Source organism: Camarhynchus parvulus, chromosome 8, assembly GCF_901933205.1.
Source record: "Camarhynchus parvulus chromosome 8, STF_HiC, whole genome shotgun sequence".
NCBI lineage: Eukaryota > Metazoa > Chordata > Aves > Passeriformes > Thraupidae > Camarhynchus > Camarhynchus parvulus.
In genome coordinates, this window is record NC_044578.1 from 5,116,164 (window position 1) to 5,133,546 (window position 17,383).

The 17,383-nt window shown below is 43.8% G+C and overlaps 1 protein-coding gene across 5 annotated transcripts in view; it reads left to right on the forward strand.

Moving 5' to 3' along the window:
- The window catches only part of GLIS1 (GLIS family zinc finger 1), a 178,551-nt gene that overhangs the window by 150,742 nt on the left and 10,426 nt on the right, over positions 1-17,383 (forward strand). For all 5 annotated transcript variants that reach the window (XM_030953190.1, XM_030953192.1, XM_030953189.1 and 2 more), the window contains exons 7-8: positions 1,036-1,168; positions 6,118-6,268. In XM_030953190.1, coding sequence (XP_030809050.1) covers positions 1,036-1,168; positions 6,118-6,268 — 284 coding nt within the window. The remainder of the gene's footprint in view (positions 1-1,035; positions 1,169-6,117; positions 6,269-17,383) is intronic.

The following is a 17,383-nucleotide window of genomic DNA, read 5'->3' on the forward strand; positions in this document are numbered from 1 at the left end:
ATGTCTTGGTTGAGACATGCTACCAGAATGTGCCATCTCTGATACAAAACAAAATGCCTGAGCTTAGACTTGTATCAAAGGAATCCTGAGCACTTTGTTCATAGCTTAGAGGATTAGTGCAGTGGTGATATTTGGTTGTTCTGAAAGGCTTTACAGAAACAAAACAGGAGAAAGTTAGCTGTTAATTTAGTAGTAGTATAATTGGCTGCAGATGCACTTGTGATCCAAATGTCAGATGTTTATCTCAAACCCACAAATGGCTGCAGAGCAGAATTCAGAGAAGGTTTGCCTGGGCCCTTTATTTAGAATACCCAAGCCCAGGGGAGATGGGTATGTGAGGCTGTACCCATAAGGACAATAACTATTTATTAATGGCTGTAGAGTATGATGGCTGTTTGTGTAACGCGATCACTCTGTTATGACAAAAGCTTGGCAGCATCAGCATGTTTGAAAGAGAATTAGAAATGCTTTTCTTTCTTAATTCTCCTCTCCTGCTGTTTTTAATATGATGGACATTGTGGTTTTTGAGAGTTTGCTTCAGAGCCTTTTGCCAGAGCTTTCATTTCCATGGAGCAGAGCTGACACGAGTGGAATCTCTTCCCATCACCGACAGCCTCGCTCTGCCACTTCCAATCTCATCAGCACAAACGCTTTTCTTTTCTATCAAATGCCTTTCCAAGTGTCACAGTTACAGGGTGATGCAAACCTTTTGCCACAGAATCCAAGAAACTACAGAAAGCCTGAAAATGTGCAGTTCAATTACTCAGGAAGGTTTGAAGGAACACAGGGTACATTATTTTTTGAAGCAAACTGGTTGTTCATGTAAGATTAGCACACTTAACTTGTGCACTTCAGAAAACCAAAGTCATATCTAATTACAAGTGCCAAGTACTAGGCACATCCTTAATTACACTGAGTTCCTAAGAAAGGCATTTCTTTCTTCTATATATAACCCTTAAGGGGATATATGAAGTTAATTATAAACAATTTGGTTTTACTATGTAACACAATGTTTCTTTTATCTTCCTCTTGTAGTTAAAGTCCTGTACTGATATTGAACAAGATGTACTCAGTGAGTGCTTAGCTGTCCAACAGCTCCACACATCTTCACAACACATCCTGGATGGGAAGTGTGGCAGATCTGTAGGTCCTCATGATTTAATTACAGGTAAGAATACTTCTAATAAGTGTGGTGCTAAATACATCATACAACAGAGGATTCAAACCAGAAAAGATTTGTCACTGTGGAAGGTGATAAAAACTCCAGACCAATAAATAATATGAAATAATTAAGTGAGTTGTTTGCTAAGGCCTTGCTTTTTTTGGTTTTTCAGCATTAGTCAGAGAAATAGCTCCTGTTAATTTCATATGAAGGGGCAGCAGCCCTGCAGAGAGTCTGTCTCCATCCATGTGTTCTCCTTTCAAAGAGAGCCTTGGCCTGGGCAGAGTGCAGGTGCAGCAGCTGTGCTAAGTTCAGGTGGATGCTCTGGCACAGAGTCCCACCAGGAGAGTTTTCTTCAGGAGCTGCAGGAAAGCTGAGGAGGCTGAGTGTTGTGATGCACTTTGGATCATAACAAAAAATATGGTGATACATGAATGGGAGAAAACTTGAATTTGAAATGTCAAACGTTCTAATAACATTTTCTAGTATTTAATCTTTCTTTCTGTATTTTCTTTTGTTCTTGTGGTTCGAACAAGAGTTGGTCCTTTTCAGGGACCTTAGACACTTCTATACATTTTATAGGAAGAGAAAAAGAGGATTCCATTCCCTTCTGTGGGAAATAAGATATAATTTCACAGTTTTGAACCCCAGCAGAGGATCCTGAATCAGGGATGTGCATTTTGAGGTCCTGTGTGCAGGTGGCAGAGGGAGGCATTCCCAAAGGCCAGCAGTGTAATTGTAATCTGCCTTCTGCCAAAATCTCCTACTTTTTTTGATTACTCCAAATCTTCAAAACAAAAAATGCATTTTGCTTAACATCTCCTATCCTCTTTTCTAGTTCAGATTGCACTAAAATGTTGGAATGTAAGTGGTGAACAGAACGGAGTAGAAAGGGAAATACCCTGTCATTCTGATGTACTTGCCCTGGGAGTCTGAACTCAGGGCTTACATGTGGCTCTTTGAAAAGTGGGAGAAAGCTGGAGGGATTTGGGGTTAATTTCCAGTCTCTGCCTATGCCACCTGCTCTGAATAAGGTCTGTGAGGGCAGCAGTGGCCTGTGCTGTCCCCTTGACAGCCCCGTGTAGCAGGAGCATGGCTTGGCTCCCCCTTCCAGGAAGGAGCAGTGACATTTTCCTCAGAGCAGGCTGCACTTCAGAAACAGCCTCAGATTTCAAGTGACAACAATAAAACAGGAAAAGAGTTATTAGCTCACAGATAAACAGACCATCCCTAACCCCTCAGTGTCATTTCAGAGAATCTCTTGTGAAATGAAGGATTTTATCTGTCCATAACTCTGGCTTTGTCTAATATGATTTCTGTGCTGATTATATCAATCCATCACCAGGATGTTGTAAAAAAACTGTAAATCTTCCCTGATACTTCCATCAGGTCACTCCATATGAGACCCCATCAATGCACAGTATGAACAAGTGCCAGGGAAAAATAAATCAAGATTTGAAAGACTGTTTTACAGTGAAACAGAAGTTGCTTCATCTTATGTGCAGTACAATCCACAGACAAAACTGCTCCTGTGTCATTATTTAGGGCATATAAACCAAAGTGCTGATCCTTACAGAATTAAAGCATGAGGACATTCCTGCTGCCACCTATAGTCTGCAGTGGTTGCACATGTGCTCTTTCAAATAAGCTGAGGTAATATTTTTTGAGAAATCAGTTATAATTCTGTATGTAGGCTATAGATGGATAAATATAGTGTATGATGTCCTCATATTCCACTTGAAATATGAAAACATTCATGGTTTGGGCTTTTGAGTTTGGTTTTTGTGTTATTTTTTTCAAAGAAACCACATTATTAATGTGCAGAGCTCTGGGCTTTAGGGATCTCTTGGATTCCTGGAGAATTTCAGTTTTGTCTTTCTCCAAGTTAAAGCACATTTTAAATATGTCAGGGATGAAAGCCCATCACAGAAAAAAACCGAAATATTAAAAAAGGCCCCATCCCTTGTGTCTGACTTCAAAGTAGGTAAGACAGTGAGCAGAGGAATGTTTCTGCAGTCAGAGGAACCCATTGTTTGCTGGGATCTTCCTCCTTTTTCCCTCCTCATAACTAAAATGCATCGTGGCTGCACACATTTAACTCTGCCTGTGGACAAGAGCTGGTGTCACTCTGGTCCCACTCAGGCATTTTCTCTGGGTTTTATTGTTGTTTGCCTGCTCTCAGCATAAAGCTGAGGGGGAAAAGGCTGCTGGTCACAGATGCTCAGGGCACTGTTTTGGCCACAGATGTTAAGGTTAAAGGCCAAGCCATTTAAAATACTGATTGATGACTTCTGTTTACAAGCTGAGGTGGTCAATGTGTGAAGAGGCCCAAGGTGCACAGGCCTGGCATGAGCTGCACTTGCAGGAGTCACTCACAGCAGCTCCAAAGGCTTCTGGGTGATTTCAGGTACACAGAATATTAGTGCTCTGTGCTGAAAGAAATGGAAGAAAAACTGTCAAAGAAATTTTGGAAGTACTGAAAATTATATTGCGACTGGGTTAGTAACTGCTTTTCCCCCCTTGACTTGTTGGTGGGGAGGGAGCTGGGTGAGGCAGCACAGGGATGGCTTGGGGGGATGTGGAGACAAGGGACACCACGTGCCAAACTGGGTGTGAGCAGTGCTGCACAGAGGTGTAGGGACAGGAGAACTCACTGGTGACAAACCCTGAGAGCCTCAGTGCCCAGGTCCAAGCAGGGGCCCTTTTCCCTGAGAAGTGTGATCAGGAAGTCAAAGATAGATCTGGGAGAGGATGTCCCCAGCTAGAAACTCTTCCAGCCCAGCAGTGGGCACTGGGTGTCCACCCCAGCAGTTCCACAGATGGGTAAATTCCTCTGCAGAGTGGGTGGGGGTGGCAGAAACTGGAGGTGCCAGGGATTCTAGTTTAATTTGGTTTTCTCATGTGGTGAGTTTGAGTTCAGGGATCATGTGGGACTTGGCTGCTGCCCACACAGAGTTGTGGGGTAGTTTTTAAACATCTTCTTGCTCCTCTAGAGGGTTATGCTGATTGTAGGTACTCAGCTGCTCTGTCTTTCTCATCAGCTTAAGGAACAGGCTAGAGAGACATCCTGAACATGCATGAACTGTTCAGAGGTGGCATTGAAAGATAAATCATGGAGTGTGTTTGCTGGCCACCACACTGCTAAGATGACCCTTTTCTGTGGGGTTTGGAGCTTTTTGCACAAGTTACTGCTGGGCCAGCAGTGTGGGAGCCTTAGAGCATGAACAGCTTGGTGTAGGGTCTGCACTCTCCTCCAGGCTGTGCTGTCAGTGTACCTGACCTGATGCTGTGGGAAATAGAGCTGAAGTGCAAAGTGACACTGAACAGTCGACGTCAAATTTGGCTCATCCTTCAAGCCTGACATCAAATGTATGAACAGTGAGGATCTGAGGGAAGTGGAAACTGTTGTATTGTGAAATGCACTGAAGCCACCAGTGGAAAAGCATTTCCACAATGTAGCATCCTTGCTACTGACTTACTGTTACCAGAAGAGGCTTTGACAAATAAATCCTTGCATCACCTGGGAACATCTGATTTCTTAAAGCCCCTTCTGTCTGGTGTGCAGTGCAGAAAGCAAGTTGTTTTCACTGGCTGGTTGACAAATGTTCTGTCTAGCTGGAGACAGAGATGATGTGGTTCAGTTTTGTTGCTTTAGATCTGTCAGCAGCTGAGGACTCATTGTTCATGAGGGGTTTTTGACTCATCTGAAGCCCCTGACAAAGGTGGCTGGAATCTTGCCTTGGTGGTTCTGCTCTTCAGTCACACACAGAAACAGATGCTGACATTCAGATGCTGCTTCTCCCCCCCAGGGGTGTCACACATTCCCCACAGCTCTGGATTTTCATGTCACTGGGAGGGTTTGGGAGAGGTGCAGTCCTGAGCCCTGCCAGTGACACAGCTGGGACATGGCTCTGTCCTGGATGTGCAGCTCTGCACACACTGAGTGGGGAAGAACAGGTGAGTGGTACAGGAGGAGATATGGCAAAGACAGGCCCCAGAGGGGTCTCTGTGCTCCAGAGCTGGACACTGGGAGCTGGCAGACCCCACTCGCTGCTCACAGCCTTCAGGTCACAATGTGAGTGGCAGTTCTGGTCCTCATCTATGTGCACATTCCCTGGGAGGATGGGACAGAACTGCAGCAGATGTGTTGTGGGCAAAACTTGAAGATGAGAAAGACAGAAAAACTGGGAAGGGAAGGACAAGGAGTACACTTTTCCCAGAGCAACATGACAAGGAGCCAGCCCTTTTCCCCTGCCATAAGGTGGCATTTGCCTGCTCCATGCTTTCAGTCCTGTGATGTCTGTCACCACAGAGACCTGTCTTGGTGCATGGTCACTCTTCAGAAGGGAGAAAAAAAACTTAATTCCAGCATCTTCATCCAAGAGCCCTGGACAAAACTTCCTCAACAATGGGTAGGCACTTGGCTATTGGTGCCTTGGTAGAGGAGAGTCCCAGAAATAGTACTCCTTCAGTAATTCTGTATTAGCAAACCTGTTTTCATGATCTCATTAAAAAATTTTCCTTGTTCCTCTTTGCATTTAATTTATTGGGGTTTCCTTTATATCGATATGTGATATTTGTAAATAGTCTGGGATGTCCAGCAGCTTAGTAATGGAAAGTCAAATTACAGAGTTTGAAATGAACAGCAAAACCCCAGGGTACCATGGTCTGTTTTGCTGTGTGAGCTCCATCCCGTGCGCACTGCGGGTTCTCTCTCACAGCTATGGCAAAGGCAGAGTGGGAGTCCCACCAAGCCCTCGTGGCTGTCAGGAGGGCTCTGCAGAGTCCGGGAGCACCTGGGCGGGTCAGAGAGGAGACAGCCACATGCCAAAGTGCCATGGCCCAGCTGTGAGTGCTGCTCAGGTCGGGAGGGGGATAGGGAAGGAGTTGGAGACTCTGCGGGTCTTACTGATGCTTCCTTGCTTACTTTGTTTTGCAACTGCTGTGTGTTCCAGGCATGTACAGTGGATCCAGCAGCAGCCACAACGGCCCCTCCCCAGCTGTGCTGCCACCTCCTCATGACATTCCTTCAAGGCACCTTCCCCTGGACTCCGCCCTGCCCAGCCCACATCACCACCAGTCGCCGCTGGAGAGTGCCAGGGACGGGTATGTGTGTGATGTGAGACGTGCTGGGCCTGGGTCTGCCATGATCATGGAGGATGAATTGTTTATTTTACTTTGCATGGATGCTGTTCAAAAGAAAACACTGGCCCAAACAAAGCAATTTTGGTTGTTTTAGAATCATGGAATAATTTGGTTTTCAAGGGACCTCAGAAGGTCATGTCAGCCATGCCCTGTGCAAAGCAGGGCAAACTTGGACATCATTATCAGGCTGTTCAGGGCCTTGTCCTTGTCTTTGACAAAACACAATGGGATTCTTTTCTTCATAGCATGCAGTTACATTTAGATTTTAATTTTTTTTTTAATTCTTGCTGGATGACTTTTCATAGGTTTGGAGAAGCACAGAGAATTTTTCTCAGCTAACACGAGAAACCTCTCAGAGGGTAAAACCCGAACTATGACTCACTCAGGAATCAGGCTGTGTTTGCCTTAGTAAGGCTCACTCAGTGTCAGACCCACAGCTTTCTCACTTCCTTGCTCTCTGATAAGGTTTTCTGCAATGCACCTCTGAGCAGCAGGCCAGATCCTAATCAGGGAAAGGTGTTTAATCCCACTGATTGTAGGATTGCACTGCTACAGCAGGGGTACAATTGCATGGCTGCAGGGTGTGAGATTTCTAAAGCACCGTGTGTCAAGGCTCTCATACCATCTCAACAGTAAAGAATCTCTGCAAGCCACAAAACTGCTCTAACCTTTTTACTCAGATTTCTTTGGTGCCTGGCCTCATTCAATTCATACTTACAAATTCAAGTTCATACTTAGAGTTTTACTTCCCAGCACTTTGGATGGGGAAAAGACTCTGTTTTGACATTACTGATGGGAATTTAAGATACAGAAAGATTAAAGGATTTTCTTTCCCTAGGAACATGTTGATGTCCTTTAGCAAATATAGCAATTAAATGTAGTTTTCCCATCCCCTCCAGTGACTGACCTTTCCCTTCTTCTTTATGGTGCAAGGAAAGCCCAGAAGGATTTTAAGCAAAGGGCAGAAGGCAGAGTGTGTGTGGCATGGAAGAGGTGTGGTGAGGAAATTTACACCTGGGGTGGTTGAAGAACAATCTGATTGAGGAAATTCAATTAGGAGAAAACTAGTCCTTCTTATTTTCCTAATTGGGGAATGAATTCTGCAGCAAGCTGAGCTTCTGTGCCCTCTGCTCCTTCAGCCTTCTCTTCTGACCTCGGCCAGTAGCAGTACCAGTGTCCCCCTCCCGGTATGATGGATACACTTACCCTGTCCTTGTCCCATAAAATGCCTGTGCCCAGCCCTGCTCCTGCCCTGCCACATTCCCAACCTTGTATTTCCTGTTGGCAGACTCATTCCCATGGCAGAATCGTGGCCAACAGGAGGCACTGGAAGTTACTCCAGATAAACAGGAAGTTTTCTGTAGCAGAGAAGGCAGTAGATCAAATAGGAATGGAGACAGACATTCCAAAGTGAAGGTCATCCATGAGCTGTTCTTCCTGCACAATGGGACTGCCTGAGCCTGTTGGAGTGGGAACCCTCCCTCTGACTGCTCCCGGTGTGCTGCTCAGCTGTTTCCTCTTGGAGTTGGTTCCTAGGGGAGTTAAGGCAAAAATCCCAACCAAGAATGAAATAAAGTAAGGATATACTATGGGAAGGATTTAGCAGGCTGTCAGGAAGGTGGATTTGTTTCTAAGGCACTTTGTGTTCTGGTGCTGCTAATAAGAAATGAAAGCAAAGGCCTGAGCAGGGTGAGGGCAACAGAAAAGTTTGCAGCTTGAGGGGTCAGAAGCCCCCAAATGAATTCTCATTCCTGGCCCTGGTGTCTCCATTCCAGAGCACAGCACTTCCCTTCCAGCAGGAGCACCATGGGCAGTGGGCTGAGCCTCTCACTGAGCTCCCGCTGCAGACACACCAGAGTTTCCATCAGAATTGTCTCTGCCAATTCCAGCTTTAGTGAAGTTTGGATTCCTTCTCTGAGGAGACAACAGTGCTGATTTCTTATCTCAGTGCTCATGTACCTAAGTAAAGTCTTTGCCCAAATATCCTGTGACAAAATGGGGGAGTGAGATAACAGATTCCTAGCCATGAGCCAAACGTCAGGGAGTGGAGTCTGGAATGTATTGCTGAATAGTTATTTTAAAACAGGGCATCCAGTTTCATGACATAGTTACTTGGAATTTTTCAGCATCTCAAATACCATTTTCTAAACTCAAAATAATCTTCATTCAGCATTGTCATTCCCAGTCCAAGATCCTTCTGCTGTATTTAGTGCTTTATGCTTACATTATTCATGACTGCTGAAATGCAGCCCATACATGACATCTTAATTGCAAGTGCAGAAACTTTGTGTGAACTAATTAATAATCCTTGAGTTTCATTTAGCAGAGTTTTGTTGAAAGCATCCATCCGTTTAACTGGGCAAAATCACTTAACACAAATTCACAACGCTAAGGCATGCTGGCAGCTTGGCCAGCTCCTGGCAGTGCCATCCCTCCTGGAATATACCTGGGGGTTGCAGTGGGAAGGGAGCCCTCCCCCTGCCTCCCTGCATGGCACTGCTGCAGCTGTGGCACACACAGAGGGTTTGCCCCATTGTCAGCTGTCTGCAGAGAACTCCTGCTCTGGGGATGGGGACCGTGACAAGGCTGGATCACATCGGGCAGTCTGTGGCAGGAACCAAGTGATTACTATCAAGAAATCTAATTACTGAGTCATCAAATGTGTGAGATGCCAAAAACTACACGAGGCAGAGTACAAATAGTCTACTCAAGTTTGACATGAGATTCAGAATTTGATTTAAAGGCTTTTTCTTTTTTTTTTAACAAAAAAAGCCCTATGTTACACTGTCCTTTGCCAAAGTCAATACCAAGTGCAGCAGTCAATTTTCCCAAATGGTTTGCTGAGACATTTAAATAGTTTGACAAAATTATCTAATTCACTTGAAAATGTTCTAACAAAATCTGACCTCATTACCGAATGTATTTATACTGGCTTTATTCAATATGGAGCACATTTTTTCAAATTCTGGAATGAAGTGTATGCTACGCTAAAAAAATCTACTTATATTGATATTAATTTAGCTAAAAGTGGTTGGCTGAGAAACACTTCAGCATGCAGAAAATGGGCTTGGCATGATCCAGATGAAAATGTATATTTATTTTTTATTTCAGGTAGCAAGAGTTTATTTTAGCATTTCTTGTAGCATTTGCCATGTACAATGTCAAACTGGGTTTCATTCTGCCCATTGCAAAAATAGTCTATTTTGATTTGTAGCAGAGGGAGGACAGAAAAACAGCTTTTACTATTAAATCTTGGGTGAATGTTGCACTTGGCTTGCTTTCCACTATTTTTTTAGCTGTTATTATCCAAGTCATCTGCAAATGTACTTAGTTTCATTTATAGACCATCTCCGTAAATTGCAATTTAGAATATTCAGTGTGATAAATTATCAGCTTTAATGAAACTGATCTGACTGAAGTTAAGTGACTTTGAGTGGTGGCACCAAGTTTGGGATTTGCACCAATTTAGTGCAATGGCCCAACAAGGTCACTTTGTAGGAGCTGAACACGATCCCTGTGTGTGTGACTGAGGCTCTCTGTCACTTGTGTGCTGTGACAAACAGCACTTCTGTTCCCAACAGGAGCTGGGGCACTGACAAATAATGACTTGATTGGGAGGGTGATGTGTCTCCAAGGGAAAGGAAAGTGAAACCATTTTTTAAATATTCCTGTGGTAATTTAGGTCGTTTCTGCTCTGTAAACACACCAGTAAATGAAGAAGTAGTAGGATTAAGACATCTGTGATGGGCAGAGGTGGTGATTAATGAGGACTCTGAGCCAAATCTGGTGAGCCTTTAATATAAAGGATTAGCTCTAAGCAAGGTTAGAGGGAAGGGCTCACACAACTCCCTTTGCCTGGGCTTCTCCCCAGCCAAGTGCAGCCAGCTCCAACCAGGGGCCAGACCCCCCTGAAGTGACACTGACCCCCACAAAAAATCACAAGAAATGGGATTTAAGAACTATCAAGTGAAAAGAGACATTTTAATCAGGGCGCTTAAACATCAGAGTTTTTGTTTGCTCGCTTCTTAGCACCTGTTATTTCAAATACCACAGGAATACTTCAGTGTAAAGAGTTCTCTGTTAAAAACTTAGTCCTTCACTTCTTTTTATGTGAAGTAACATGAGGTACACAGAGCCTCCCTTCTGCTCTACCAGGGAACACCAGATTTGAAATCCCTGATATTTTTAAGCTTGAAACTAAACATGCAGGATAAAATCTCGTCAGTTACACGGGGGAGATTCTTTCCTGTGCCATCTCCTTGAGCTGCCAGGATCCAGGCCACATAGAAAAAATACATTTGTGCCCTAATTCTCATTACTTTAAGAGGCAATTAGGTGTCTTAGCCACTTATATCTGATTGTTATTAACCTTGTTTATTGATTAATCTTTTAAATTAAGTTTGTGAGCTCATATAAATCAGTGGACTAGGAATTGACATGTTAGGATCCTTGTAGGAAAGAAACTTTTACTCTCTAGAAGTACTTTGGAAAACTAAATACCTGCACAGCTTTTCTAACAGACCAAGGAGATCCATCCCTCATTCTCTGTGGATTCCATCGGAGAATACTCTCATTTATAACAGAATACACAAGTCAGTGGTTTAGTCTTCCCTTCAAAAGCACTAAAACCAGTAACAAGAAACAGATATCTCTGACAGCTGAAAACATTTTCAATGGAGGAAGCCAAGAACCCTTCATAATTTATCTCAGTGTTATGGATCTGAGCACGCAAAAGGGGCATCAGTACATCTGTCCAGAAAGAACAATGTACAGGTGCTGCACTGGGCCCCACCAAACAAAGCAAATCAGTAATTAAAAGCATCTGCTTTCAAATCCCAAGTCATTTATCTCCTTGGAGAAAATGGGATCAGAATTCATTCATAATCATGTCCAGATAGGCTTGTACAGGTTCCCCCCCTCCCCTTAAAGCAAAATTAGCATTAGCATGAGCTTACTTCAACAGCAACATGCTTGAGGATAACCTGGTGCTGCATCCTGGGGTAAATACTGTTTGTCCATCAGCAGAAATAGGTGGGCAAGTGTTTCATTTGAGTTTCTGAGAGGGCTGCACTGACACTCAGGATCCTGAGAGCCTCCACCAGTGCCTCTCAAAGTAAGGGCTGAGGTGCCTGCCCAGAGGAGACACTGTAAGGAAAACTGAGTGAGAAATCAGAGTTGCAGGAGAAGGTGGGAGGTTAAAGGAGATGGTCAGAGTAACTCAGAAAGCATTTAAAATTAATTCAGCCAGAGCTCTTCTGCATTACATTAATGATTTTAGCCATTACTCAATTTATCTGTAGTTAAATTTACACTAAACATCTGTAAAGCTTTTTTTTCCCTTTTTTTCATGCAAATTTTGTTTGTTTTTAAGCAAAACTGCTGCAGTTTGATGCAAACCGTATACACCAAACACAGGAGTTTATCATGGTGTAACAAATAATGAAGCTATTTTAACATCTCCCACTATTGGGTAGTGTGTTCTGCCTGGCAGACCTGAAGACAGTAGATGTCAGGACCTGTACAGAACCCACCTGGAAGCATCTTGCTGCCTGTTTGCCAGAGAATAATGACCTTAAATGACTGAAATAGGATAGATCAGTCAAGCATGCAGCATATGCCAGATAATCTGGAGTAGACAGTCTCTGTGTTTGATTACATGTCTTTCTAATTCACTTCCTGGCAATCACTTGAACTTAAGGCACTGCCCTTTATTTAAATATGCTTTTATATTTCTTTGATCCTATTAATAAGGCTTTTCTTTCACTCCAAAATACCTTTTCCTGCTAGATTGTAAACTAGACTAATTTTTCAAATCTCCCTCATGTAGTGACTTCCACTGTAGCGATTCATCAGCTTCATTTCAGAGGTTATTAAACAAACCCTTATAAATACAAACATCCTTTGGAATGGCACAGTTCCCATAATGATCCCTGTGAGGAACTGCTCTGCAGAAGTTGCACATCTCAGGTCAGAACGATTGTAGAGATACTCATTTGACACAGAGTGTGTTTGTGTGGTTTGTGAGCTTGTGTAGATGATGACATGTGTGACAAACACTGAGTTATGTTCTATGCCCACTCAGAGGTGCACATGTACTTGTTAGAGCACACAGGGAGTATGTCAGTATTTCAGGAAGCTCCTCTGGGCCAAGAGCAGCCTCACACAGAAAACCCCTGAGTGAACCAGGAGAGGACTCCTAGGGCTCCTTTGTGATTCTGAACATGAAATTGCTTTAATATCACTGTTTTTGGTATCACTAAAAATATTCTAAAGCAGTTAAATGACCTGTGACTCTTCAGTCACATGAAAGTTGCTGTGGATAGTGTTCTCCATAATATTTATTAAGCCCCTCTTACTCCTTAGAGCAGAGCAGCTCCTGCACTTGTGGACTTGGCTCTGTGTGGGTGAGTGAAGGTGCAGAACTGGATCCAGGTAATCCAAGGCAGAATTTTGAGTGAAAATTAGTATTTTTTATTTGTCTAAAAGCCAGAAGGCTGCCATTGCCTTGGCAGTACTTTGAGGATGCCACACACAGGTGTGTCACAGGCTGCAGCTGCAGCAGAGCAGGGACAGAGCCTCTGGCCATGTAGGAAAACCAGAGACAAGGTGTTGTGCCTTGGAGTACCTTGGGGTACCCTGGAGTCACAGCCCTGTGTCACAGCCCTGGGACTTGGGTGCTCATTGTTTATAGGAAAAGGTAAGAAATGCAATGATGCCCAGCAAGGTGATCTGTGTTGAAGGATTTATTATATATCAGAGAGAGGGGGGGAAGAGGAGAAAGGAAAAGAGGGAGAGAAGGAAAAGATTCCTTGCATTCCAGAAACGTAGCGAGAGGCACCTGGCAGTGATTAGTGCAAAGGTTCACCAAACTTCAGATAGAGTCTGTCTTACAGAAAAGTCCAAACGAGTGAACGGTGTAACTGTTTCCTGAGCATGTGCTGACAGAAATTCCCGTAGGGCAAGACCCAGAACAGAAACACGTGGCCAGAGATTGGGCTCTATCCAGGGACCTGATTAGCAGAGCTTTACACATCATTTTTAATATTATGGGAAGAGATGAAAATCCGTGTTAACTTTTTTCCCATTAAAAAAAAATAATCTCCTGGTCCTGGAACTGAATTGGACTTTCTCACAGTATCAGTGACTATGATGCTTGGGGGAGAGATTTTATGAATGAACTGGTTGGAGTGCTGGGTTTTATGGGAGAACCTCATCTCATGGAAACTCTCAGTTCCTGTAAGTGGCTACAGTGCTGCACTTCAGATAAAATGTGGAGCTGCTTTGGCTTGTGCTTCTTACTCTGCTGCTTTATTTGCTATTTTTCTTCATGTTAATCTGATTTAAGTCATGATTCTCAAAAGTCATGATTGTTCAATCTGGCTGTACTGCTGTGCATGGAACTGTTACAGAATGGTCTTATAACCCAAAATATACAAAAAAATGATTTGACATAAAGGACAGATGTTTTTCAGCCTGGATTTGGTCCCCTTTCCACTGAACTTAATGGGATATGGGTTGAGGTTCTTTGTCTGGCTGAGGAATCTGCCAATCAAGCCATCACACCATTAAAAAAAAAACAAACCAGACAGTTTTCATATTGGAAACATTCCTGTCTTACATATTTCCATTTGCAGTTATACTTCATTCCTATTTATAATTCAAAAATCTTATTTTGAATTAATTTTTATTATTTTTCCGTTTTAATTTTCAGTTCCATTCAGTATTTACTAAGTATACTGTATGTAGTGTTTGGCAGTCAAGGTCTAGTCAAGCCCTCTTATCTTAAAGAAGCTTTATAATTTCTTATTCTGTTAATTTGTCCTGGAACTGGTATTGAACAAAGACTGAAGCAGAGGGGTAATCTATTTCTTCCTCAGACTGAGCACTATGGATATATAGAAAACACCTAGCCAGACATTGTGATGGAAATCTCAGAACAATCCATGTCCATCTACATAATTTATTTTTTTGGTTCTTTATGTTGCACTGCTATTGGAACAGGACATTTGGTGTGCATTGGGAGAATACAGAGAGCCTTAAACACCCCTGCCTGCCTGGGGAGGCTGAGAGTGCAGACAGGATCAACAATTCTAAAGCAAAGCCATGGTGCTTGTAGCCTTTAGATGTGTTTTCTGTAGGTCACTGCTGGCTCATGGCATACACAGGTGGCTCCCTCACACAGGCCTTACTTACAATTTCATATAAACTTCCACCATCCAAAACTTATTGTTAAAGCATGATCACAAGAAAGTTTATAAAAAGTTTCAGTGGGATTTCTGGTTGAGATTCCTAGGGTGTGCACTTAGAAAGTGAGAGGAAGATCAATCTTTTCTATGTTTCGACTTAATTTTCCCTTTTAAAAAGTCCTTTTGTTAGGACCAAGATTTCTGAGTATTTCCATTGATGTGACAAATGCTTTCCAGTAGAGCTGAGGAACAGGTTTGTTGTCCATGACTGCCGCTTGGTTTCATGATTCTTTGTGGGTAGAGTCCCATTTGACTGCAGGAGTTCCTGTGGGAAGGGCTGTGGAGCTGGGCCTTTTTGGGCAGTGTTGGTGCAGAAATGTGCACAGTGCCACAGACAAGGTGGTTACTGAGTTAGGCTCAGTTATTCCCAAAGTTTCCTTTTGGCTGTGTGTGTGAATCACACAGGATTTTTCTGAGTAGTCCTTTTCCTTGAGTGCCTGCTGATGCCTCCTCAGAGGAAGTGTTGGCCCTGCAATCCCACCTGCAATCCCAGCTCCCTCAGGCAGGAATTCCATCTCCAGCACCATCCTCCAGGGTGCTTCAGGGGGAACTGGAACAGGCCCCAGTACGTGTAAGTCACCCTGAGCTGTGGTGAGTGAAGAGAGCAGAATTCCTCTTCTCCTCCACAGGCGATCACTTTACATCCTGAAGCACAAGATGTGATTACCCCTCGCTTAGCATGGAAATGTTGGTTTTGGCCATTAAATTATTCAGTCCCTTGGTAAAAAAATAGGTATTTTGTTTGGTTCTGTGGCTCCTGTGGCTGTGAATGGCACAGGCCAGGGCATGCTGTGTGAGCAAAATGTTCCTTTTGTTTCCATCCAAGCTCCTTCTCTCCGTGGTGCGTGTCCTGTTGCTCCTGTGTCTTGGACAGGGTGGAGAGGAGGCTCCCCCATCACACCCTTGTATGGCCCTCAACAGAAATATTCCATAGAGCCAGGAGCCCTCAAATGTAATGAATTAAGGAAGGATATGGGGTTTTTTTCATGCCTGTGAGAGTATTTATATCTCTTTATATATAGCTATATATAGGCACAGATATATATTAAAAGGCCCCAAAGGACCTGCAAATTTACTGAATTATGCAAGTTACAATTAAGGTAAAATATATGGTATATATTTATTATTACTTTCCAAACCAAAGCAAACTGTGGTTGTAGTACAGTATTAACAGGAAATGTGCAGGCTATTAGTTATTGAAACACACATGTCTGAGCTGCTGCCTGGGAATTCTAGTGTATCCAGCTGAGTTCCTGCTGTAAGTCTTTCAGTGTTTCATCTTCCACACAGAAGGCATCACCTTTTAGGCTCTAATGCATTATCTGTTTAATTTGTATCAGGAATGATTCCTCCTCTTTTAACAACCGGAGTATCACAGCAACTGAATTAGTAGGCAGATACTCAGGAGAGAATTAAAAACACAGCATTGGAGACTGGACAGTTTGGCTGAGGAAAATCTCCCCTTGAGTGTGCCAGAGCACATTCACACATGCACACACACACAGAGTAATATTTTAGGGACCAGCTTGAGCCATAGGGATTGTGATGAATATTTCAAGGACACAGATCTACGTATTGGCCACTTGAGTGAACATAGCCAGATTTTTCTGCTGAGCAAAGTTCTTTCCTAGCTGAAAACTGTGCCTTAACTTCCAGGAAACATACGAAATTCCTTGTTGGGAGAGCTCGAGCAGAACGTAGCAGATTTTTATGGTGAACTGCTCAGCTCTGTGAAACTCTTCTGATGCAGAGGAGGCAGCGATGCTCAAGTGTTCCCCGGAGCTGTCAGGGTTTCAGCTCATGTTCCTGCTCCCAGGATACAGCTGCCCACAGCCAGCAATGTTTGCTGAGCTCCAGCACCAGGGCAGCCGTGCCCGGCGGGAGCAGCGAGCTGGCAGCTCCACACACCGCTCAGCATTCCCAGCTGGAGCAGGGCCTGCACCCCTCTGGCCTGGCAGGGGACCTCTCCACCCCTGAACACTCATCTCAGAGGTTTCGAGGCACAAACCCTGTTGAGCTCACACACAGGAAAAACAGGAATGCAAGAGTGTGAGTGGGGACAAGCATTGCTTTAAAAATAACAATAAAAACTTAAATTCTTCTCGCATGGTTAAGATTTAAGTAGCCTCTGGGAGTAGTTAAACTGGGTAGAGAAGCTGGGATTTTCAGTATTCCCACAGCTGGATACCTAAGTGTACCATTTTTGTTCGACAAAGCAGCATGATTGCATAGAATTTAGAAACACGATGGCCCATCCTAACAAAGCACTCGTAGCAGTCCAGCAGGTCTCTATGGGGTGCTGCGTTTCCCAGCAGTAGCCGGGACAAGACATTCCAAGAGCAGGCAGAGGAAACCCAACACAGGCAGTTGCAGAGGACTTGCTCCCCAGCAGCATTTCCCTCCCCTATTCACAGTGGTTTCTGGCTCATCCCAGCACTGGTTTCTGGCTCATCCCGGCATTGGAGTTTTTAGTACATCTTTTGTTTCTCTTTTAAATGTGTGTGTGGTCATTACCCATATAAATGTCACTATCATGAGCCCTTTAGCTATTATCTTTCCAACTAAAACAACTGCAATCTTTTTAATCTCCTTTCAGATAGAAGCATTTCCAGGCCTCTAAGAGCGTTGCTGGCGGGTGGAGGACGATGTCCCTGTGGCTGTGTGCTGGAGCAGGGGCCGGTGGCAGCTCCAGGGAGTGTTTGGTCCCTGAGCTGGGCGGAGCACAGGGGACCCCCGGTCCCTTTTTGGCACCTCTGCAGCCCCAGGCCTTTTCCAAACCAGAACAAATAGGATATTTTTCTCCTTACATGTTGGCTCCTTTATATTGGCA